At 42.4% G+C, this 25,881-nt stretch overlaps 1 protein-coding gene across 10 annotated transcripts in view; it reads right to left on the reverse strand.

Annotated features, from left to right (window-relative positions):
* The window catches only part of EML5 (EMAP like 5), a 240,719-nt gene that overhangs the window by 112,915 nt on the left and 101,923 nt on the right, over positions 1 to 25,881 (reverse strand). For all 10 annotated transcript variants that reach the window (XR_009760754.1, XM_061611916.1, XM_061611915.1 and 7 more), the window contains 7 exons: positions 19,951 to 20,044; positions 18,478 to 18,578; positions 17,573 to 17,775; positions 16,760 to 16,871; positions 16,150 to 16,277; positions 4,584 to 4,725; positions 1,049 to 1,201 (listed from right to left, as the gene is read on the reverse strand). Coding sequence is in view for 9 of the 10 variants with exons in the window: in XM_061611916.1 (XP_061467900.1) it covers positions 1,049 to 1,201; positions 4,584 to 4,725; positions 16,150 to 16,277; positions 16,760 to 16,871; positions 17,573 to 17,775; positions 18,478 to 18,578; positions 19,951 to 20,044 (933 nt within the window). In the remaining variant the exon portion in view is untranslated. The remainder of the gene's footprint in view (positions 1 to 1,048; positions 1,202 to 4,583; positions 4,726 to 16,149; positions 16,278 to 16,759; positions 16,872 to 17,572; positions 17,776 to 18,477; positions 18,579 to 19,950; positions 20,045 to 25,881) is intronic.

Below are 25,881 nucleotides of genomic sequence, written 5' to 3' on the forward strand. Positions count from 1 at the left end.
CCAGGACGACTGTCTGTATCCACCGCCCATGTGCCAGTCCATGACTAGAGGCTTCCAGATTTCACAGTCCTGCCCCCATCGCCATTCACCGGTCACTATGGGACTTTTAGTTTGGTTTGGTTTGGTTAGAAGATGCCTGTACGTGAATTTGTTTTATATGGGGAGATCGGCACACGATGATGAACACATAATCTTGACAGAAAAAGGCTTTGATCCAATGGCATGGATACCACAACGATTGGAAATCTTTTATCTGCTGCAGCCTTCATCCACCTTCATAGCCATAGCAACGTACACATTGTTATCCTCCACCTGTTCTGCCATTGAGGACTTTCTTGGATCGTTCTTTGTTTGGTTCCTCTCCCTTGACCTTACCACCATGGGTGACCCTGCTGGAAGTACATGACTCCTGATGGCATCGCTCACAGGGTTCATTGGAACACGCAAGCCCACTCACCTCTTCTGAGTATCTAAAAAGGGCTTAAGTTGGTGGCATTTAGGTGGGAATGCTTTCGTCACAATGGTATTCTGCAATGCTGAGTGACTTCTCTGCACTTCAAGAAGGATGCAGACAAACTAGAACGGGTTCAGAGGAGGGCAGCAAAGATGATCAGGGGACTGGAAACAAAGCCCTATGAGGAGAGACGGAAAGAACTGGGCATGTTTAGCCTGGAGAAGACTGAGGGGAGATATGATAGCACTCTTCAAGTACATGAAAGGTTGTCACATAGAGGAGGGCCGGGATCTCTTCTCGATCATCCCAGAGTGCAGGACACGGAATAATGGGCTCAAGTTGCAGGAAGCCAGACTTTGACTGGAGATCAGGAAAAACTTCCTAACTGTTGGAGCTATACGACAATGGAACCGATTATCTAGAGAGGTAGTGGGCTCTCCGACACTGGAGGCATTCAAGAGGCAGCTGGACAGCCATCTGTCGGGAATGCTTTGATTTGGATTCCTGAGCAGGGGGTTGGACTTGATGGCCTTGTAGGCCCCTTCCAACTCTACTATTCTATGATTCTATGATTCTATGAAGCTGATTACTTACCAGGAGAAAATCGTATATCTGAAACAACATCCTTCCTGTGATGAAAAGAAACAAGATCCTCCAGAGTGTCTGAATTCACCATTAAGAAACTTCCATCATTGAGACCTACTGCCAATGCCTTCCCATCAGGAGAAAAACAACAACATCTTCCCCCTGGCAAATGCAAAGAGACATATTATAGTTTTTTAAATTGTTATAAATGTTTAAATTGTGTTTTAAATTGTTTTTAAAAGATGTGTTTTAAATTTGTATGTGTTTTTAGTGTTTTTAAGTACTGTAAACTGCCCAGAGAGCTTCGGCTATGGGGCGGTATACAAATACAATAAATAAATAAATAAATAAACTGAAGATATGCACCAAAGATTTTGCTGGTAAAGGCACAAAGTATTATTATGTTGTATTTGCAAGTGTTCAAAGTGTTGTACATCCATTATTTCATTGATCTTTATATCTTTATAAGATAGGTTGGTATTATTACTTCCATACTGCATATGCAACACTGAAATGAGAGAATAGTGCCTTGCCTAAGGCTACTGAGTAAGTTCATGAGTGACAAGAAATTTGTACCACGGTCTTCCTGGCTCACACCTCACATTGTATTGTCACTATATTACATTAGCCTAATCAATATCTCAAAAGCTATTCTATCCTATCACTAACCCCTTGACCTCCCTGATTCATGCGTTTCATATTGCTTGGCCAGTTCCTTGTCGAAAGTATAGTCCTCTTTGGCTCTGTGTGAGATGTGCAACCACTAGCATTTTCTCCCTGAGACTCATGTGGAAGCTCTGGGATTTCCTAGACCTCCTGCCCTAAGGCCTCTCCTCTTCATAAAAATATAACATGAGTCCAGCGTATCAGTCTGCTGGATCAGACCAAAAGTCCATCTAGTCTAAGATCTTGTTCTCATAGTGGCCACATGCCTATGGGAAGCCTGCAAGCAGGACCTAAGTGCAACAGCACTCTCCCCAGAAACTGGTATTCAGAAGCATATTGCTTCTGACAATGAAGGTAGAACATATTCCTCAGGGCTAGTAACCACTAATAACACTGTCTAAAGGCAGTGCATTTCTGAATACCTGATGATTTATTATTTATTTCATTTGTTCTCATACCCAACAGTCTCTAGGCGACTTACAACAAATTTAAGAAAATACATAATAAAACAGATTTTAAAACATATAATACAATATATGGGTATATACGATGGGGGAGAACTATTGCCCACATATCCTGCTTGTAGGCATCAGACTGTCTGCTACTGGAAACCAGAAGCTAGACACAGCATGTAATATACTGTGGAATTTGTTCCCACCAGATGTGGTGGTAATCAACTGAAATGGCTTTAAAAGAGGATTAGACAAACTCATGGAGGATAGGCTATCAATGTCTGCTAGCCATGACGGGTATGTTCTATCTCCATGGTTGTTGGAAGCGGCAGGAGGGGAGAGTGCTGTTGTGCTCAGGTCTGTTTGTAGGCTTCTCATAGGCATCTTGTTGGCCACTGTGAGAACAGAAACTGGACTACATGGGCCACTGCCCTGATCCAGCAAAGCTCTTCTTATGTTCTTAAGTCATAGTTTCCATTATCTTCCATGCAGAGGACATGTGCTAAGAAAGCAACCAACACTGCTGCTATTTACTTTGGAAAAGCAAGCCTGGCAGTACGCAATGTATCTCTTCTTGTCTCACCAGGAAGTGTTATGCACTCAAAGAGCAATGTTCAATGCTGCTGCCAGTAAGCAAAGTCCCCTATTTCTCAAGCAGACGGCAACAGCTTGATTGCTTGCTGCTTGTCCATCCTTTTATCATGAAAGATGTAAACAACAGAAACTATGTATTCATTTAGCTAACATCTGTAAGAATAAACAAACTTGTATGTTCCATCTAAGGGATATTTGGGAAATATCCCATCTACCTGTTTACCAGTGATGTAACTTCCTAAGGGGTGGGGTTACCTGGCCTTCTCTTCCTCCTCCTTTGTCTGGGATTCTTGAATATTCTCCATTAAGCCTGAGGAGAGTGAAGCATACACATGCTCCTCTCCAAGATGACCATTACCAAAGATTAATGGACTCCTAATCTTTCCATCTAAGCTAAAGCCTATGTTTCCTGAACATATGAAAGGTCGTGAGTAAACATTCTTTATCTTTTACTTAAGAAGATTGTGTCTGTAATTATTTGTGTCTGAGGGAAAGGGTGGACTGGTTGATTCTCATCCCGCTGCTTGCATTTATTTATTTATTTAAACTACTTCTATCCCGCCCTTCTACCCTTCTACCGCATTCAGGGCGGCTTACAAAAATAAAATCAAACATGTACATAATAAAATTGTAAACAATAAAATCACAAAAACATTAAAATAAATTTAAAATATATAAAATACAATTAAAATACATATAATACAACACACACACAAACACACACACACTAAAGGGACTACAAAGGTAAAATTTAATGCAGAAGGCATAAAATCAGTGTCAGGCTCTACCTTCAATCCCTCCCAAAGGATCTCCAGAACAAGATCATTTTCAGAAGTCTCCAGAAAACCAACAGGGAGGGAGGAGAGCAAACTTATTGGGGTACAGTATTCCAAAGCTTGGGGGCCACAGCTGAAAAAGCTCTCTTCTGCGTGCCTGTCAATCTAACATCTTTCACTCCAGGCACGCAGAGGAGACCAGAGGCAGATGATCTTAAATCCTGGGCAGGTACATATGGGCGTAAGCGGTCCCTCACGTATATTGGTCCAAGGCCGTTTAGGGCTTTAAAGGTCAGAATCAGCACTTTGAATTGGGCCCGGAAACAAATTGGGAGCCATCTCTGCTAAGAAATAGGACCACGAAACTATTCCTATTTCACACATATTTTTAAAATACCAAACAACATCTGTCCAGATGCTACAAGGAAGTAGTGATTGGAACAGCTTAGAGCTCTTTTCCCAACCTTTGGGTCCCCAGATGTTGTTGGGCTATAATTCCCATCTTTCCTGACCAATGGCCATTGGTTGATGGGAACTGTAGTCCAATAATAACTGGGACCAAAAGGTTAGGAAAGGCTGGCTTACATAATACAATTTTTAAATACTAAATAAACAAATATATTAATTGAGTAAAAGTGTTCATCCTGCAATTACATAAATACATTGTTTTAATGTATTTTAAAGTCTTTTTATGGTCTTTTAAAGTGTTTTTAGTGCTTCTGTTTGCCGCCCTGGGCTCCTGCTGGGAGGAAGGGTGGGATATAAATAAATAAATAAACAAACAAACAAACAGGATACATCTTACCCCACCCTACTAAAGATGAACACCAAATATAGGCTTTGGTATAATCATACCCTACAATTCCAATAAAGACCCAAATGCTTGGGTGCACAGGAATGTCTTTGCCTGGTGCCTAAAAGTTGGGAAAGATGGCTATGTATTTCAATACTTGGCAAACTAATAAATGTATATTTAACTCAGTTAGAATCTAAATGGAATATAAGTGAACAGAAAAATGTCTATACATTTTGATGGGGGAAAAGCCATCATCTTACCCTTCTTCAGTTTTCGAACAGCTAGCATGCAATGGCTGGGAGACAGATCCCATATTCTTAAGGTTTTATCGTCACTTACAGTGGCACAAATAGGTAAATGAGGATGTGCAGCTAAACCCCAAACTTCTCCTTCCATGTGACCCTGTAAAAAAATTAATTATTTCAATTTCATTTGCTAAAAAAGAATTAAGAATTTATTTTTAACAGAAAGGAAGTAGACAACCTGTCAAACCACATATAAATTATGAGTTTGAGGGTTATTGGTTACTATATTCTATTGATACAAAAATGAGTACAATGGATACAATGTACAATGAGTACAATGGTCCACTGATGATAGGCAAATACTGAATGAGCAGTTTTTAATCCCAATTATACCTAGTATTACTAGACCATAATTATGGATTTTGTAAACAAAATAATGGGTACTGAAAACAGTGAACATAGGTTCCGTTGGTACAGAAGGGACCTGATAGAATTAAAGCAAGAGAATGGATTACTGAAGTGTATGGGTGACTCATACACTTTTGTACTCGTTGTGCTAACTTAGGCTACACTCCAAGCCCCCCTTACACCTGGCTGTGGGGGGGGGTCACTTCTGCCAGCTCAGCCAACTTCTGGCTGGCCACCACATGCCCACTGGATTTCCCAAAATGGGGCAATCTGAGGGCAGGACTGAGCCAGACCAGGATCCATTGGATCCAAGCTACTCAAACAGCTGGTGCTGGCCAGCACTAAGCCCATTATATTTATTATTTGATTTATATCCCGCCCTTCCTCCCAGCAGGAGCCCAGGGCAGTATGTAGGCCTGATCACTGCACCAGCCTGTAGCTGACACAGGGATTGGGTACAATCTACCTGATCCCCACTTTTGACTTCTGCCACTATGAATGGCTGAGCTATGGATGCAGTAGTAGCTTTGCTGCTCCACAGAACCCTGGTGGAGCCACTGGGGTAATAGGATTGCTCTGCCCATCTCCTCTTTTAGTAACACATTATGTTCTTACATGTTGCCAAATACACACCTTTCTGATGTGAGGCTTCAGAGGAGATATATAGATATGCAGACAATGCAATCCTATAAATGTCTATTCAGAAGCCCCACAGAGTTTAATGGACTTATTCTGAGGTATGTGAATAGAGGATTGCAACCTAGATGCTGCTTGATTGGTGCCACGGTACAATTTTCTCTATGGCAGGAGCAGTAGTAATGAAAGCTCTCTTATACCATCTGTAAATGGCACAGAATACAACTGACCAGCATGGTAAAAGAACAGAATTACATTTTAGAAAGCTATATGCACATTCTGTGTTTCCTTGGAATCAGAGAAAAATTCTGTCTACTGTGATGGATATGCCACCTAGTAAACAAATACACTATTTGCATATCAGTAACCATACTTAATAGTTTGTCGTGAACGGGATCACTCCCACTTCGCTTTTCCCTAGTGTGAGCAACAAATCATGATCCCTGCACTTAGTATTAACTATAGTTGACCATGTTGTGCAAACACAACCAAAGTCTTTGACATATATTATGACATCACTAATACTACTGACTAAAACAAGTTATATCTTAAGATGTACCTCAAAAAGGTTATTGCAGAGTTGGATAAGGTTCAGAAAAGGGCAACCAAAATGATCAAAAGGATGGAGCAACTCCCCTATGAGGAAAGGTTGCAGCATTTGGGGCTTTTCAGTTTAGAGAAAAGGCGAGTAAGAGGTGACATGATAGAAGTATATAAAATTCTGCATGGCATGAAGAAAGTGGATATAGAAATGTTTTTCCCCTCTTTCATAACACTAGAACTCGTGGACATCCAACGAAGCTGAATGTTGAAGATTCAGGACAGACAGAAGAAAGTACTTCTTCACGCAGCGCAGAGTATCTTCTTTCGGGGAAGGTGCATAAGAAGGTGATGGTGATCCTGCTTCAAGCATGCTTGGAACAAACTGAATACTTGGATCCATTCCAGTCTGGCTTCAGGCTTGGCCATGGCACTGAAATTGCCTTGGTCACTCTGGTTGATGACATCTGTTGGGAGAGAGATAAGGGGATTGCCACCCTGCTATTTCTCCTTGATCTCTCAACGGCTTTTGATACTGTTGACCATGGTATCCTTTTGAAGAGTGTTGGGGAGGTGGGGGTTGGGGACATGATACTTCAGTGGCTCCACTCATACCTCCAGAGCCACTTCCAGAAAGTAGTTATGGGACGCTACTGTTCAGCACCATGGGAGCTGTCTTGTGGTTTTCCGAAGAGTTTTATCTTGTCCCCCATGCTATTTAACATCTACATGAAGCCACTGAAGATAACACCCAATTCTATATCTCTCCGTATAAATCGGGAGATGCTAGACTGGTGGCAGTTATGGGCTGGATGTGGACCAATACATTGAGGCTAAATCCTGAAAAGTCAGAGGTGTTATATGTCCAGAGTTCTTATGTCCAGGAGGTGGGGAGATGGCCTGATCTGGTTGGGATTGCACTCCCTTGGAAGGAGCAGGTCCACAGCTTAGGGGTGCTCCTGTTTTCAACATTGTCACTGGAGGCTCAGGTGGCCTCAGTGGCTAGGAATGCCTTTTCCCAGCTCCAGCCAGTTCACTAACTTTGGCCCCTTTTGAACAGAGATATCTTGACCACAGTACTCCATGCTCTGGTAACTTTCAGGTTGGATTATTGCAATGAGCGTTACATGGGGCTGCTATTGAAGACAACTCAGAAACTTCAACTGGTCCAAAATGCAGCAGCCAGATTGGCTGAGGTTCCCTTTAGATCTCACATAACCCATTTTAAAACAGTTGCATTGGTTGCCAATTCCTTTCCAGGCTTGAGTGAAGGTGTTCATACCAGTGTTTAAAGCCTTAAACAACTTAGGTCCCAAATATGTGAAAGACTACCTCCTTCCCTACAGACCCTCTTGGGTGTTGAGATCAACAGAGAGAGCCCCATTGGTAGTAAACATGATTGCTATGCTCTCCCTCCATAGTTGGAGGCAGTATACTTCCAAATACCAGTTGCTGGAAACTGCAGGAGGCAAGAATGCTCTTGCACTCAGGTCCTGCATGTGGGCTTCCCATAGGCATCTGCTTGGCCATTATGAGAACAGGATGCTGGATTAAATGGGCCACAGGTCTGATCCAGCAGGCTATTCAAATGTTCAAATATGGAAAGCCCAGCCCTGTTCAGCTGATATCTGATTTTACTCATTGACGAGACGGATATTGTTTGTTTGTTTATTAATTAATTAATTAGATTTATATCCCACCCTTTCTCCCAGTAGGAGCCCTGTAGGATACATCTGTTGCAATGTGGGATCTGGATCTGTAAAGATCAGTTAGAAAAATCTGAGATCTTTGTTTGTGGGGTTAGCACATTTCTTCATGACAACAGTGCTGCTTACTCAAGAAATAGATTACCGAAGTTTACTTCCTCACCAGTTCCTAGCAGTTTCTTCCCTACAGGCTTCAGGAGCATTTGGATAGCATCAAATGCTTACATACCAGTCTAGTTTCCAAACCAATCATTATTCTTATATGTCATCGTATTCTTATTATTCTGATAATTATTCATTATTCTCATATGGCATCTTATGTTTCTGATTGACAATCTATTAATTCAGGGTTTGTAGAAACATACATTATTTGAGGAGTTGAGTTAGTAGCAGAAATTGGCTGTGCACAGTGCTGAGCTGGCACTTATGACAATGCAACTGTTATGAATTGTGTGGCCGGAGCTGCAGTGTCCTCGTGGCATGGACTTTGTCGCTTGCTGTGCTCCTGGATCTGATCTGCGAGGAAGAGTGCTTCTAAGGGAGGGACTGCTTTTTATCAAAGGCAAGACACACAGAACTGCCACTGACACAGGTGAGGAGTTGCTGCTGTTGTAGACAGACAGAATCTACATAGAACGGGGAAGAGAACTGGATCTGGCCAGTGAGCCAGATCCTTATCTCCAGACATCCTTGCAGGTCAAGTATGACATAATAATCATGTCAGGTGACCAATTTTTGCCTGTTTTTGAAACCAAATGGACCATTGGTCTCACCTGAAGGGTGATTTTCATATGAGGACGGCCATCACTGCGGGTTGTAGCTCCACCTATCGTGCGAAGGCAAGAATGTTTTTGAAGTCAAGACTAGGGGCGTCAAGCCCCTCCCACTCTCCAGTTCATTCGCAGCGAGTCTATAGAGAAAAATCTAAAAATACAAGGACAGGCCCAACAGGCCTGCCAGCAGGAAAATAACATGCATAATAACATGACTCTAACATAGCGATATAACAGAACTAGTAGTCTTGACTTCACTAGTAACTTTAAATACAATAGCGTAACAGTAATATATAACATCTTAGTAAAATATCTATACATCCTCCAACTGGGAGGGTCGTGATGGCCGTCCTCATATGAAAATCACCCTTCAGGTGAGACCAATGGTCCATTTTCCATATGAGGCCGGCCATCACTGCGGGATGTACCAAAGCAGCCCATAAGAGGGAGGGACCACCCACATGCTAATCCTCATTAAGAACCTGTTGCAACACTCGTCTGCCAAAAGAGGCATCAGCAGAGGCATAACGATCTATTTTATAATGCCTGATAAACGAGTGAGGGGTAGACCAAACAACAGCCCTGCAGATATCAGCAACAGGAGCGTTGGTAGCAAAAGCAGCCGTAGTGGCCGCTGACCTAGTTGAATGAGCCGTTATACTAGCTGGAACTGGAAGTTTAAGGGACTCATATGCTAAGGTAATACATGCCCTTAGCCAGCGAGATAAGGTAGAATTGGCTACTTTATGCCCCATAGACCTTGGATGAAAGGATACAAACAGAGACTCCGTTCGTCGAATCTCTTGGGTCCTAGACAGGTAGGTCTTGAGAGCCCTCCGAACATCCAACGAATGCCAAGCCTTCTCTAGAGGATGAACAGGAGTCGGGCAAAATGAAGGGAGTACAATGTCCTGATTGCAATGGAAAACTGAATTGACCTTAGGATGGAAGGAAGGATCAGTTTTAAACACAACAGAGTCCTTGTGAAAGACACAGAGATGGCGAGCAGAAGACAATGCACCCAGTTCCGAAACTCGTCTGGCAGAAGTGATGGCGACCAGGAACAAGACCTTGAAGGACAGTAGACGTAAAGGCACAGCCCTAATGGGTTCAAACGGAGGGTGTTGTAAAGCTTGTAGGACCTTGGACAGACTCCATGAGGGAAAACGATGGACTACAGCCGGTGAACGTAAAGCAGTGCCTCTGAGGAAGCGTTTAATGAACGGATGTGAGGAAATAGGGGCACCAGTGGAGGAGACTGAAAGAATGGACGAAAGAGTGGACGCATGTCGACGTAGAGTGTTGGGTCTGAGTCCCATCATAAAACCACTATGGAAATATTGCAGCACCTGATGCACAGTGGCCTGGGATGGATCACAGTGTTGAGCCTGGCACCACTTAGAGAAAGCCACCCAAGTATGTTAATAAATACGGGTGGTAGATGGCCGTCTCGAGGATAAGATAATATCAATAACAGCGTCAGACAGTCCAGCCGACCTCAAATGTCCCCGTTCAAAAGCCACGCTGTTAGATTGAGCCAAGTGGAATCCTGATGCCATACTGGACCCTGGGATAGAAGATCTGGCCTGACTGGAAGTGTCCAGGGATCTGTCACCGACATTGCAAGAAGATCCGAGAACCGCGGTCGGCGTGGCCAATATGGTGCTATCAGAACCAACTGTGCCCTCTCGCTTCACGCCTTCCGCAGTGTTTTGGCTAACAGCGGTATGGGAGGGAAGGCGTACAAAAGACCGTCTGGCCACGGTATGGACAGAGCATCCACTGCTTCCGCTGCTGTGTCCAGGTATCTGCCAAAGTACCTGGGAAGCTGGTAATTGCGACTGGAAGCAAACAAGTCGATCGAGAAGAACCGAACCGATGCTGGAGACGCTGGAATATGGTCGGATGAAGTTTCCATTCTCCCGGAATGAGCTGTTGTCTGCTGAGCCAGTCTGCTGTCACATTCCAAATCCCTCTGAGATGCTCTGCTTTTAGGGATTGTAGATGTTGTTCTGCCCAGACAAAGATGAGGGAAGCTAGGTCCTGCAGAGGACGGGACCTGGTGCCCCTCTGTCTGTTCAAATGTGATTTTACACACGTGTTGTCCGTTCGAATGAGGACATGGTCCAAAGGGAACAGAGACTGAAAATGAAGTAGAGCTAGGTGGACCGCCTTGAGCTCCAGCCAATTGATGTTCTGAGTCTGCTCTGCGGTGGACCAAACTCCATGAACGTACTGGGAGTTGCAGTGTGCTCCCCAGCTGATGAGACTGGCATCCGTGGTGACAACAGTCCTGCGAGGTTCTCTGAATGGAGTGCCTCTGGAAAGATGTTGGACCCTCGTCCACCAGCGGAATGAAAGGCGCAGTGTGGGGCTCAGAGGAACTGTGCGATGATTGGAGTTGGCAATGTCCTGTTGAAAAGGCAACAAAGCCCACTGAAGGTGGCGAGAGTGGGCTCGAGCCCATGGCACAATGTGGATGGTAGAGATGAACATTCTGAGCGCCCTGGCTAGAAGCATAACGTCTGCGGTTGTTTGTTGCATCAAAGACCTCACGATGTTTGTGATGGCAGTTATGCGATCTGGAGACAGAAACACCATCGCCTGCAGGGTGTCCAACATTGCCCCTAGATGTAGTAGGCATTGGGTCGGTTGAAGATGGCTTTTGTCGAAGTTGACAAGCCAGCCGTAGGCCTCTGCCCTGGAAACGTCGGTTCCAGGTTCCCCTGAAAGAATTGGAGTCGTAGGATCGGAAGTCGCGGCCTCGTCCTCCTGGCCGCGTTCCTCGAAAGGGCTGGTTAGTGCGGAAAGAGGGAAATCGCCTGAAAGGTCTATGATCGATGTTCTTGACAGTGGCCAAGACCGGTTTGTGAGCGTCTTTGGGATCAACCAGCACTGCCTTTAGAGCTTCCTCACCGAAGAGCAAAGATCCAGCGTAAGGAGCTCTAGAAAGATTCACTCTGGCTGTAGAGTCAGCTTGCCAGTGGCGAAGCCAGAGGGTCGTCGAGCGACTATTTGAGCCGTCATGGCTCGTGCCCCCAGTTGAGTGGCATCCAAAGTGGCATCAGCCACAAACGCCGCTGTCTTGCGCAACTTAATCAATGATCGTCTGAGAGAAACAGGATCAGGGTTAGGGTCCTCTAGCATATCATCCAGCCACATCATTGCTGCCCTGGAGAAGACGGAAGCTGATGCGGAGGCTCGCATGGAGAAGGCAGTGGCCTCATGATTTTTGCGGAGAGCGAAGTCTAATCTTCGCTCAGTAGCATCCTTTAGTTGGTATTCTTCTTCCCTAAGCAAGAGAGATCGCGAAACTAGGCTAGCAATCGGCTCGTCTATGCCGGGAACGGCCAGCTTGGAGGCAAATTCAGGAGCCAGGGAGTAAAGCTTGTCAGCCAGGTTTTTGAAGCGGCGAGTTTGGAATGGATGAGACCATTCTTCGGTGGCCAGTTTAGCGATGGGATCTGGCACCGGGATGTAATGCTCAGTAGGTGCAGGGGATGTGAGAACCCTGGCCCCTTTAATAGCTGGAGCGACAGCTGTTGGGGGCGCAGCTTGGAGACCAAGGGTGTTAACTACCCTGCGAGCTAGAGGTTGATAGTCTTAGTTGCCTTAGATGGTTGTGGCTTGGCTGTCTGAGACATGTCTGACTGTTCCGCCATCTTATATTCACTATGGGTGCAGTACACGGCCACACCGGGGGCAGAATGTAGAGACCCGAACAGGCGCAGTACACGACCACAGAGGGGGTAGAATGCACTGGCAGATGGCTAAGTACACGGCCACAGAGGGGGCAGAATGTACAATGGTAACAGCGTCTATATAATGCAGACTAGAGTTCAGGCTTGGTACACGGCCACAGAGGGGGCAGAATGTACGAGGTAACAGCGTCAATATAATGCAGACTAGACTTCAGGCTTGGTACACGGCCACAGAGGGGGCAGAATGTACAGTATAGACCACCCTGGAACACGGCCACGGGGGGGGGCAGAATGTACAGTTCAAATAAGTTGTGTTTTGTACAGGGGCTGGGACACGGCCACGAGTGGGGCAGAATGTACAATGGTAACAGCGTCAATATAACGCAGACTAGACTTCAGGCTTGGTACACGGCCACAGAGGGGGCAGAATGTACGATGGTAACAGCGTCAATATAACGCAGACTAGACTTCAGGCTAAGTACACGGCCACAGAGGGGGCAGAATGTACGATGGTAACAGCGTCAATACAATGCAGTCTAGACTTCAGGCTTGGTACACGGCCACAGAGGGGGCAGAATGTACGATGGTAACAGCGTCAATATAATGCAGACTAGACTGCAGGTTTGGTACACGGCCACAGAGGGGGCAGAATGTACAGTACAGAGCGCCCTGGTACACGGCGGAGGGGCAGAATGTACAGTTCACAGAAGTTGTTGTTTGTACAGGAGCAACTGGTTGTGCAGAGCAAACAGCAGCAGAGGTACGTTCAGTAGCTGCAGAGGGCTAATGTTGCAAGAGGCAGCAGTATAAGGCAGTGAGAGAGGAACTCTTGTAGAGCTAACTAGTCCTATCTGAAAACTCACATACAAGACAGCCTTCTCAAGGTAAGAAACCCCCTTTGTTTAGTTCAGGAGAGACGAAAACAAAAAGGGCGGGAAAAAACAGGACAATCAAGATGGGAGTAATGGCGGGCGCTGAGGTGTGACAGCGAACTGACTGAAAGGCTGTCTAGCGCCGTCTCGAGAGCGTGCGATAGCCGTGTGAGGAAGGCACAATCGCGGCTCGTAATAGTTAGCACCGTAGCAGATAAGGGAGTCGGTAGTGGAAGCAGCCGCTGCCGCCGACTACAGAGACTTTCGCGGCCAGACTTAAAGCCACAAGTCTGGGAAGCAGTTCAACGAATAAAAATCTCCAAGGTGAGAGCCGCAGCCGCAGGCTCCCGGAGTGAATTTTAAAGGCACGTCCGCGAGGCAAACCGCCGCGGCAGAGCTCGGGACGGCAGCGAAAAACAAACGACCTCCTAGGGGAAGTGAGGCAGGGAGCTGCAGCCGCAAGCTGCCGCTAAGGCTGGAGAGAACCGCAACCGCGGTCTCTCTAAGATCTAAGGCTAAATAAGCCAGGGAAAGAAAACGGCCCCGGCCAGGGAGAACCCCCCCCAAAGGGAATTCCCCAGGAATTTCAAACAAACAGTGTTAAAGACAAGACAGAGGGAAGGGAAGCACTTGGATACACACAAACGACAATACCCTCACGCCCTGTCATACAAAGACAAACGAACACAAAAGACTTAGCTAAATGCTACGCTATAGAAATCTCAATCTTGTTCGTAGGAAGGCAAGAATGAACTGGAGAGTGGGAGGGGCTTGACGCCCCTAGTCTTGACTTCAAAAACATTCTTGCCTTCGCACGATAGGTGGAGCTACAACCCGCAGTGATGGCCGGCCTCATATGGAAAATCACAAGGGCAAAAAAAAAAATCAGCTGATTGGTGCCACACGGGAAGAGCTGCACAAGGTGCATTTGCAGTGCCTGCAAAGCCCTTTTGTCCAAACTCCTACCTTTACCTGCCCCATACTGGACATCATATATGATGTCAGGTGTACGGCAGATGAACATGGCTTGGCCAAAACAGCCTCATGAGCCAAATGAGGCCTGGCAGACCCTAATTGGGCTCATGGGCCACAGGTTCCCCATCCCTGGCATAGACAGAACTATAGAACTGTGTTATAAGAAGTGTAACTTTAAGAACTTGTACTCAAACTTGCCTTTTCCTCATCCCTCCCATTCCATTTTCCTCATACACCATGTTTTTTGAACCTGAAGGAAGAGACCATCTTAATAATGATTTTTGTAAGCCACTCTTAAGAACCATTCCAGCTAAAGGACAGAGTACAAATGCCTTAAACAAACAAGCAAACCCACCTCCTCCCCTTCCCCTGCACAGTTTTGTTACTCTTTTAAAATGGATTTTTCTCTTTTCAAGGCAATGCACATGGGGGAAAACAAGAAAGATGACTGAATCAGCAGCCAAGTTGCTGATCAGTAAGTTTATCAAATAGTGAAGGCAGGAGGAAGCCAGAAGAAAAGTTTCTCACAGATATTTCTCACGGATATTCACCGGCAGTGTTTACTTCAGAGGACAGGAATAGTTCAACAGTCAAGAAGGTGGATAGCAAACTTATATTGTCTTATTTCTCAAATGCTATAGCTGTAGTTGTTGTTATGACTAATAGTCTTGTCCCAACATTTGAGATACTCCTTGATGCTTCTTGATCTGTCTGCGGATTTTGATACCATTGGCCACGGTATCCTTCTGGACTGGCTCAGTAGAATGGGAATTGAGGACATTGTGGTATAATCCTACCTACGGGACCAAGTTCAGAGAGCAGCACTGGGCGTGCTTTTTGGCCCCCTGGCAGTTACACTATGGGGTGCTGGAGGGCACTATTTTATCCCCAGTGCTATTTAATATCTATATGAAGCAGCTGGGAGTGGTAATTAGGAGTTTTGAGGCAAGGTGTCATCAGTATGCTAATGACACTCAGCTCTATTTCTCCTTAACATCTGAATCAGGAGAGTCCGTGCAGTCCTGGACCTGTGCCTGCATGCAGTGGTGGGATGGATGAGGGAAAATAAGCTGAGCTTGAAGACTAGCAAGACGGAGGCACTGTGGGTAAGTAGTTGTCGTGTCTGAGAAATTGATCAACTGCTTCCCCTGGATAGGGTTGCACTTCCTCAGAAGGAGCAGGTACACAGCCTGAAAGTGCTTTGTCACTGGAGGTCCATGTAGCCTCAGTAGTTAGAAGGGCCTTTTACCAGCTGTGATCAGTACAACAGCTACAGCCATTCCTGGACCAGAAGAGTTTGACACAGTAGTTCAGGCATGGGTGACTTCAAGGCTGGTTTACTGCAGTTCACTCTATGTGGGGCTTCCCTTGCACTTGATCCGAAAGCTGCGATTAGCAGCATGGTGGCTGACAGGAGTGAGACTCTCCCAGCATAGAATACTTCTGCTCAGAGATCTGCACTACTTGCTGATTTGCTACCAGATCAAGTTCAAGATGTTACTATTAGTATATAAAGCCCTTAACAGCATAGGACCAGTTTACTTGCAGGATTGTCTTACGCCATATATGCCCACTTCGATTTGGGAAACTGGCACTGTAACAAGTGCCACATAATACTTATACCACAGTTGTAAGAAATCAATATTTCAGTGTGGCAGCACCAACACTTTAGAACTTCCTTTTTACTGATTTCAGGCAGATGCCTTTGCTGTACTTTTCCCAGTGCCCACTTAGAACATTTTTGTTTAGGCAAGTCTATCAAGACATGTAGAAATTACACGTGTTTTAATCCGTTTTTAACTTTGGTAATTTTACTTAGTTTCTGAATGTTTTTAACACCTGTTTCTGTCTTTTATTGATCATTTTAATGTTTTATTTTATTTTTTGTAAATCGCTTTGATGTTTTATTATAATAAAGTGGTATATAAGTCTTGTTAAATAAAAATAAAAACAAAAATATGTTCATATACCTGTACAAGCAAAGTTATTGGCCCACTTTTATCGACTTCTAGTATTTCACCATTCTTTGTGCCCACTAAAATATGACCATGTCCTAATGATATGGCACGTATAGAAGGGTTATCTTCCAAAAGGAGACCTAGATGAGAAATATACATACATACACTTATATAAGAGCTCATTTTGAAGGAAATCACATTATTATTATTATTATTATTATTATTATTATTATTTTAAAAACCACATTTTTGTTGAGAAGCTTGAACTCTGGCTTGAACAGAAAGTTCAGACTTTCCAGTCTCTCTCTCTCTCTCTCTCTCTCTCATATCTTTGGCTTCTGTTATGCAATCCTATGCAGATGTACCTGGGAATAAATCCCATGGAACTCAGTAGGACTTAGTAGACATGCATAGGATTGCTCTTTTAAACATCTATCTGCTGATAGTTACAAATCTAATAAACACTTAGCTGGAATATGTTTCCAATTTTGTCTTGAACCATATGAAAAAATACAGACATAAATCAACAACATTTAGAACAGCACTCCAAGCATTTAACAAAAGCTCACATGATGATATGATATGATGTATTATAAATAAGCTAAATAAATCTTTCAAATACCTTTGGAGCCAGGAGCCAAGGCAGCCCTTTTGATGGCATATGTTTTGAGACACCGTTCAAAGGTGTCATCCCAAAGAGCCACAACTCCATCCTTGCCTCCAGTTACAAATCCCTGAAAACATTAGACAGTGAACAGGAGAAATCTTCCATAGTACAGTCAACATTAGTAGGTTATTGAAATATTGACCCTGCTCATCTTTCATTCAATTTCTGCAGTCTTTGAGAACTTGTATTTAACATTATCTATTCTGAATGTAAAATCATTAATCCCTCAATAGTGAAGTCATGTGGGACCATGAGTAAATATGAGTAACGTTAAGATGAATATAGTATTTAAATTCAGATTAGTAGGGGTGACATTTCAGTGGCGGTTTCAGCTTCATCCTAGAATGTGTGAGAAATTCTATTAAATCTTCAAAACAGAGATTTAACCTTATTTATTTTGAGAACAGTAAAAATACTTCTGTGCTTTCAGTTTATTTACACTTAAGCAACACTTCAAATCAAACCAGTCAATTTCATCATTGTAAAAGGTATTATTCATATTACAATAGAATTCAAAGAACAACACAACTACTTCCAGACGACCAAAGAGGCGCTATTCCACATTACAAACAATTTTTGAGAGAACATTCAAAAGCACTTTGTGATATGGCACAGGGATATGTCATTAAAAGGAAAAAAGAGAAAACATATCACTGGGCCTAACAAGCCTTTAGGCATGCCTAAGATAACTCTTTAGATCTTGGCTATACATTTCTATAACTATTACGAATTATGATTATTGATTCATTTTCCCCATAAGCCACTCACTTTTTCTAGGGCATGCATACTGAACACTGGGCCATCATGTGCTTTCACCGTTTTCATGAGGAATAGATCTCTCCATATACACACATCCCCCGTTGAAGTTCCCGAGAATGCCATCTCTTCTGTCCAGCCATAAACTGCACACATCATTGTATCAATCTTCCCCACTGGAGCTACAAAGCCTTTTTTTCCAATCAGTCCCCCTCCTTAAATTAAAATAAAAATTAATTATTATGTATCTGTAGACACATAACTATGTAGCTGTATAAGTATAGTTTTCTCCTCTCACCAATAACTCCTCTGACAAATCCCCTCACTTAACGAAAACTGCCAAAGGTTTTCTCTTTTAAAGTTAAATGTGATTTTGTTGGACTTCCTTGGCAATAGTCCACTTACACGTATGATGAATTTGATTGCACAGTGGTCACTGTTCCCAGTTGGTTAAACAACATTTACATCTTGCAAAGAATCCTGGAAACCACTTAAGAATAAATCCATGTTTGCCTCCCCTCTGTTTGTTTTCATGACCAACTCTTCTACTGCACAGATATTTAGGGTATCTAGAAATTTTACCTCTTTGTCATGACTGGAACATGCATTTATCCAGTATGTTATGAGGACAACTGAAGTCACCCACTGAATGAAGTGCCATTGAAATGAAAGTGTTTTACTTTTGAGTAAACCTATTTAGGATTACACTGCAAATAGCTGTATGAAAAGAGAGACAAGAATGATTCTATCCTCTTCTGTTCTATTGCCTCTATCCATAAAATTAAGCACTGGAATTCCAATGCTGGGACAAGGGTTACTTTTGTTCCCCCTGTGAAGCCACTGAGTGTTCTAGTGCTCAGAAATTATAAAGTGACTTTTCAAAGTAATATGTTAATGCCTTAAATTATTCAGCTTACCTGCTCTTCGCCAGAATTTTATGTGTTTAATTCCAGCTGTAATAAGTTTATCAGGCATGTAAGGGTTAATCTTAACAACAAAGATCTTGTCTTTGCTCCCCCTAGAACAAAACACAAAATATTTCTACCTTGATATGGTGAGAAAGCTTTCTCCAGGGAAATAAAGCTAAGGAAAACGAAAACTGCCAAAAGCTGTTCACATTGAAACAGTTAAATTGTTCTCAAGTGTTTATTTATTTATTTAGTAGTTTTATATGCCACTCTTCCTCCCACTAAGGGACCAGGGCCACAAACAAAAGCACTAAAAACAGTGTAAAACATCATAAAAACAGACTTTATAATATATTAAAACAAAACATCCTTAAAACATATTAAAACAAAGTGGTGAATTAGTGGTGAATCCTTGTGCTGGGGAAAATTGAAGAACTATCTAACTTTTAAAACCATAATCTGACATTCTTTTTTCCTGCAAGAACAATAGAAAGGACAAAATGTAAAATATACATTTGATAATCTATTAGGCAACATGTCTCCTAACAAAAGATTCTCACTGACGCAATATAATGCAATATATTTTTTTATATTTCATAGTATGTGAAATATATGGAAGCAATTATTATATTCAGATATATTTCAATAAACTTTTAAGAAAGTTTGGATCATTTACACAATATAGCTATGGCAGACTCTGAAACACTACTTTAATGGTTTTAAAAATACCAATGTTCTATAAGAACTATATTTTTACCTTTAAAAGCCTGATTTATACTCTAAGCTTTCTCTACATGGGTACGAACCTGAATACACTATCATGTGGAGAAATTAACAATGTGAAAGAAACTGTTACCCTTGTCTGTAATCAGATGCATTTAAAACCTCCATCTCTTAATCATATATATTACTGTAGTGTGAGATTTTGGACCAGCATAGTGGTGATTAGTTATGGTAAGTTTTAGTATCCTGTCTTTTTATTCATTTTATTTACTCATTTTGTGTACCCCACCTTTTGATCTGGGGAAGGCTCACAAGGTAGCTATTAAATAAAACAATGTAAAGAAATCTGCTCCTTTATATATCAGAGTGCAGATTTGGTGATCTTTTTGCTGATATTCTCCTTACACATGGTGGAAGAGCAAACACATGTCTTCCCACTCCACTCACTGGATATTCTTGCTCCTAATCAGGGCATGCTGAACTTTCATGAATGGGTCTAATGCACAAGTAAGGACTATACATATAAAGTGCAAATGCACTGTCAATTCCTGGATTAAGTGTAGGATATCATTCATGCAATTCAAGTCTAAGCCCTATGCATGTTACATCCATACATGGTTTCAGTGGCTCAAAAAGGCACCACCTTACCTTCCCACAGTTCATAGGAAGACGGTCATCCAAACCAACTCAGAGTACTTGTACTTTTCACTCTGACCACTTATGCTTTGATTAGTTTCCATAATAAAGTTAATTTTTTACCTTATTGCTGAAAGCTTCTCTCCTTTTCTCCAGTCCCAAAGAACAATAGTGTGATTGTCATCTATTCCAACTGAAGCTAACCGTTTGCCATCCGCTATAAAAGGAAACTATTATAAGAATGATGAGCATAAATCATAATTCTGTAACCAGCAAGATGTCTACCAACTGGTATCAAAGTATATGGAAATCTCCTGCATGGCCAAGTCCTCATTCTCACTCATTTGTGTATCTGGGCAGTAGCTATGTTGACAGATGTTTGCCTCTGTATACCCAAATTTATTCCTTCCAATTGTTTTCCATGTCTGTTAGGAATATCATTCATTACCACAGACGCTCCCCAAAAATAGACATTTGATTATTTTTTTAAAAAAATAAAATTAATCTGTATTTAATTTTAAATTTACATATACAAAATGGGGGGGGGAGAATTTACCCATGAAACCCCCTCCTCCCTCCAAAGATGACCTTCCCAATAAACAATATATCACATAAATAAAATACAATAAATCTGAGATTTATACAGAAATAAATATCATCATCCAACCAAATTACTTTAGGACAACCAGCTGCAGGAACTCCCCTGTTCTCTCTTCCCCTAATGCTCATTTGTATACCTAATAAAGCAATACCAATCGGTAGAAAATGTATCCTTTCATTTCTTACCTGCCTCCACCCTCAAATTATTGGTTAATTTCTCAAATAAGTGCAATCTGCCAGATTCCATTGTGCCATGCTTCTACAGTTTTTCCCTCTAAATTTTTCCAAAATTGGAAAAATGGAAATGGACTGCCTTCAAGTCGATTCTGACTTATGGCAACCCTATGAATAGGATTTTCATGGTAAGCAGTATGCAGAGGGGGTTTATCACTGCCTTCCTCTGAGGCTGAGAGGCAGGGACTGGCCCAAGGTCACCCAGTGAGCTTCATGGCTGTGTGGGGATTCGAACCCCGGTCTCCCAGTTTGTAGTCCAACACTCTAACCACTGCTAAACATGCTCCCATCAACAAATAACTGATCAATGGTTTAAACAATATATTTGCATTTTGTTCATGAAAAAGATTCAGAAGATCCAATTCAGAGGATTTACTTAAACTCTGGCCTATTATATTCCCTACAGAGAATTGTTGTTGTTGTTATGTGCCTTTAAGTCGATTTCGACTTATGGTGATCCTATGATCTCCAATAGCATAAACCACGTGTTCAGATCTTGTAAGTTCAGGTCTGTGGCTTCTTTTATGGAATCAATCCATCTCTTGTTTGGCCTTCCTCTTTTTCTACTCCCTACTGTTGTTCTCAGCATTATGGTCTTTTCTAGTGAATCAGGTCTTTTCATTCTGTGTCCAAAGTATGATAACCTCAGTTTCATCATTTTAGCTTATAGTGATAGTTCTGGTTTAATTTGTTCTAACATCCAATTGTCTTTTTTGCAGTCCATGGTATCTGCAAAGCTCTCCTCTGGCACCACATTTCAAATGAGTTGATTTTTCTCTTACCCACTTTTTTCACTGTCCAACTTTCACATCCATACATAGAGATCGGGAATACCATGGTCTGAATGATCCTGACTTTAGTGTTCAGTGATACATCTTTGCATCTGAGGATCTTTTCTAGTTCTCTCATAGCTGCCCTCCCCAGTCCTAGCCTTCTTCTGATTTCTTGACTATTGTCTCCATTTTGGTTAATGACTGCGCCAAGGTGCTCAAGCTTGTTTTTAAAGCCCTAAATGACTTAGTCCCCAAATATCTGAAAGACTGTCTCCTTTCCTATAGACCCTCTTGGGTGTTGAGATCAGCAAAAGGGGCCCTCTTAGCAGTTCCACTGCCTCAGAAGTTTGGGTTGGTAGCAGTCTGGGAGAGGGCATTCTCTGCGGCTGCCCCTAAGTTGTGGAATGCCCTTCCCACAGAGATGACTCTTGACACCTTCACTGTACAGCTTTCATTATATGCTGAAGACACACCTCTTCAACCAGGCTTTTGACACCAGTTACGTATTTTTAAGACACTATTTGTGAATGAAATTTGTTTTAAACTGTTTTTAATAATGTATTTTATATTGTTGTGACATGCCCTGGGACCTACTGGTGAAGGGCAGGTAATAAATATATTTTTAAAAAGATAATACTCTGGGGGGCGTGGCTTGCTGTTGAGCAAGATGGCTGCTCATATCTTCTGATCCCGTTCTTGAGGAAGCCTATGCCGCTAAATCCAATGGTAATATTTGTCTGATCTGACTTACAATAGCATAACTGACTTCGGTATGCAACCAGCACTCATTCGGAGTCAGCAGAAAACTCAGAAGTTTGGCAATATTGCACATGATCGCTTGGAAGATTCTGAGCTGTCAAGTGCTGGGGAATCACATATGACGCGCGGAGGTGCCAAGTGGGCGAAAGGTGCAAAATTGACTAGAGAGCTCTTGGAGGAGGAGGATATTTTAGCATATCTCGGACTGTTACGTATTGACATGGCAAGGGATTTGAAAGCCGCTCTGAAGCCTAAAGACCGTAAATTAACTTCACCGGAGGAACAATTTTTGCAAGTTGCTAAACCAAGCTAGTGATGTGATGGATCTGAGTGTCAGCAATAAATCTAACCTTGATAAGCTACAGTTAACTACACATAGCCTTCAAATATGTTTGGAGGAGCAGGAGGATAAATATCACAAATTGAATTTTCGCTTGAGGGGGTCACTGATGGAGAGGAGGGGGGAGTTCACATTACAACTCCCCCAGGAGTTCATATTACAATGGCTTAGAGATTTGCAAGAGGTGGGAGATATTGCCCAGAAAGATACTGAATGAATTTATAGAGTGCTGGGTCCAAAGACCCAAAATGGTGGCAGCACTCATGATATGATAATAAGATTTGAGAAATACAGTGTTAAAGAGGCAATCTACAAGGCGCTAGGTAATTTTCATACTTTACAGTGTGGAGCTGCAAAAATCCAGGTTTACCAAGATTTAAGCCTAGAAACATTAAAGTTCAGGTGCAACTTCAAGCCAATAATTGGAGCCCTGCAACAAGCTGAAGTGCCCTACAGATGGAGTTTTCCCTTCAAATTAATAGTGTGCCACAGAGATAAAGTCCTAGCTGCTTCCACTAACGCTGAAACTAAGAAATTGCTTACAAAGCTCTGTATAGAGTTACCTGCAGAGTTAAAGGATTCTGAGACAGATTCAGACAATGATGACACTGCTAATGAATGGTCCATGAAGAGGGGAAAGGCTTGTTCCCACAAGCGTGATTCTAGAGGAGACCATCATAGCACAGAAGGATAAAAGAGGATCTCACAGAGATCAACTGAGAAACAATGACTGAATCTATACTTGTTCCTACTCTCAATGTTATGTCCATGGAAAAATTGAACTAATATTAATATATGTCTCTGTTACCATGAGAATGTTGCTAAAGATAAACTCCTCCATAAGATGGGAAATATTTTTTAGTATATTTACTGATACAGCTGCCCCCCTATTGACTTACCCTCTAACACTCAGAGGTGGAATATTGTCCACCCTGGGCATCCTGTTGGCCCCTCCTAGGAGTGCTGTTTCTTACATGGTTACTGTTTAATCCACCCCATCCCACCCTTTTTTTCTTCTTTTCCTCTTTCTTTTTCTCCCTCCACTTTCCTTTTGCCAAATGGGTCCACAGAGATGGATTTGCTTTTTTCTGCTTTCAACAGTGGTGACAAGTAAACTCAAGTTATTGCCTTTAAATGTGAAGGATCTAGGTACTGCACTTAAATGATCTAGAACAGTTACACTCATCAAATCAGCAGACCCACACGTGATCTTTTTCAAGAAACGCACCAGAAATCGGCCAATAAAAATGTGATCCGAAGGCACTGGCTAGGAGAGCAGTTCAGCTCTTTTGGCTCTTCCAAGGCACGGGGTGTCTCAATCTTGCTAACAAAGAAATGCACGATTATGATCACTGACACACTGACCAACTGTGAAGGTCTCTATGTTTACACCAAAGGTACAGTGGAAGGAGACTTTATTACATTGGGCTCTTTTTATTATCCAAATGAAAGCCAAGAATGCTTTTCACGAAACACGTTAGAAAAGTTAGAAGCATTTAAACAAGACATGGTGATACTTGGTGAATGCTATCGTGGCGCGGATCCTCATTGAGAAGACGGAAGTGTCCAACAGCTATTTCTAGGTTAATATCATAATTCAGCTTAACTGATGTCTGGCATCATAGGTGCCCCCAGATCAGGGATTACGCCCATTTATCTTCCAGGCATAAATCCTATTCCTTTATAATCTACTAAATTCTCATGTCTCTTGATGCTTGGGCAAGGTGCTGGAGGTGGAAATGGGTGTGATCTCTGTGTTTGACCATGCTCCAGTCACGATATCCTTACAACTAGACTCACCTGTTCATAACTCTTTTTCCTGGCGCCTACCACCTAGTCTTTTATTTAGACGAGAAATCAAAGACAGATTGCAAGAAGGCATCACCCACTACTTTGTGGAAGACATCTCACCAGACCTTGACACAGCAGTAGCATGGGACACATTCAAATCAGTTATTCAGGGACAATGTATTATGGAAGCTTCTATGCTTAAGCAATCAAAATTAGCTTCTAGACAGCTCTTATTGTCTGAAACAGAAACTTTGGAGAATGCACATAAACAACATGGTAGCTTGAGAATTCTTCTACAGCTGCTATACAAATGCAGTGAGCTGAAAGCTCTTGATGTCGACTAGGTTAGTGCTGAAATGATTTACACCAACCGCATGTACAGTACCACAAATTTGGTAACAAAAACTCCAGAATGCAGAAGAAAAGGGACTGCAGGCATGTAGCTCAGATTAAAGACTCTCAAGAAGCTCTTTGTTACTCAACTCAGGCTATTTACAAAGCATTTGAGGACTTTTATGCTCAGTTATACAGTTCTAATGCCTCTAGCCCACCATGACTTACAGAGTATCTGGGCTGCTCGCCCTTAAAAACCTTATTGCAGGACCATGTAGATCTGATAGATCATGATATAATAACTGAAGGAGTATTGGCTGCAATTAAAAAGCTAAAAAATGACAAAACTCCTGATTTGGATGGTTTGGGGGAAATTTCATAAGGTGTTCCAGGACAGTTTAGCACCTATTTTGGCTTAGACTCTATTCAATGGGCCTTGAATGTGATGCAGCACAGTAGACATGATAACAACCAGATTGCTTTAGTTTCACTGGACATTTACACTGGCTTTTGACAGGATTGCGTGACCATAACTATATGGAGTATTACAACAAATGAACTTTGGGGTCAGGTTCATGCATGTTATTTACCAATTTTATTCTGATGTCTCTGCTATGGTTAGAGTTAATAGTATGGACTCATCTCCTTTTCCTTTGAGGAGGGGAACTCACCAGGGATGTCCTTTATGTCCACTTTTATTTATTCTATCTATGGAAGCATTACCAAATAGAATAAGGCAGAGTCCACTTATAGAGGGAATTAAAATAGGGAGTGAGTCACATACCATTAATATGTTTCCTGGTGATGTGGTGTTATACTTAAAAATCCTGGTAGATCAATACCGGAACTGAAAAATATTCCTTGAGATTTTCAGGTTGTATCAGGTCTGGAGGTGAACTATCAGAAATCTTCAGCGCTCTGTCTTGCCACCCCTTTGGGAATGCAACATCTGCCTAAAGATAATGGTCTTTTACTTCAGCCTAGCAGTATTAAATATTTAGGAGTAGTTCTCCCAAAAGACCTGATATAGCTTAAAAAGCGTAACTTTGGGCCTTTGGTCAAAGATGTTAAAAAGGACTTGCACAAATGGGCACTCCTCACTTGGCACACCTCACTTGGTTGGAAAGGGTTGCAGCAATAAAAATGGCTGTGCAATTTTTATTTCTGTTTCAAATACTCCCAGTTATACTACCACCGAAAGAGTTTGCTAGTTAGCAACAATTG

Source organism: Rhineura floridana, chromosome 2 (genome assembly GCF_030035675.1).
Source record: "Rhineura floridana isolate rRhiFlo1 chromosome 2, rRhiFlo1.hap2, whole genome shotgun sequence".
NCBI lineage: Eukaryota > Metazoa > Chordata > Lepidosauria > Squamata > Rhineuridae > Rhineura > Rhineura floridana.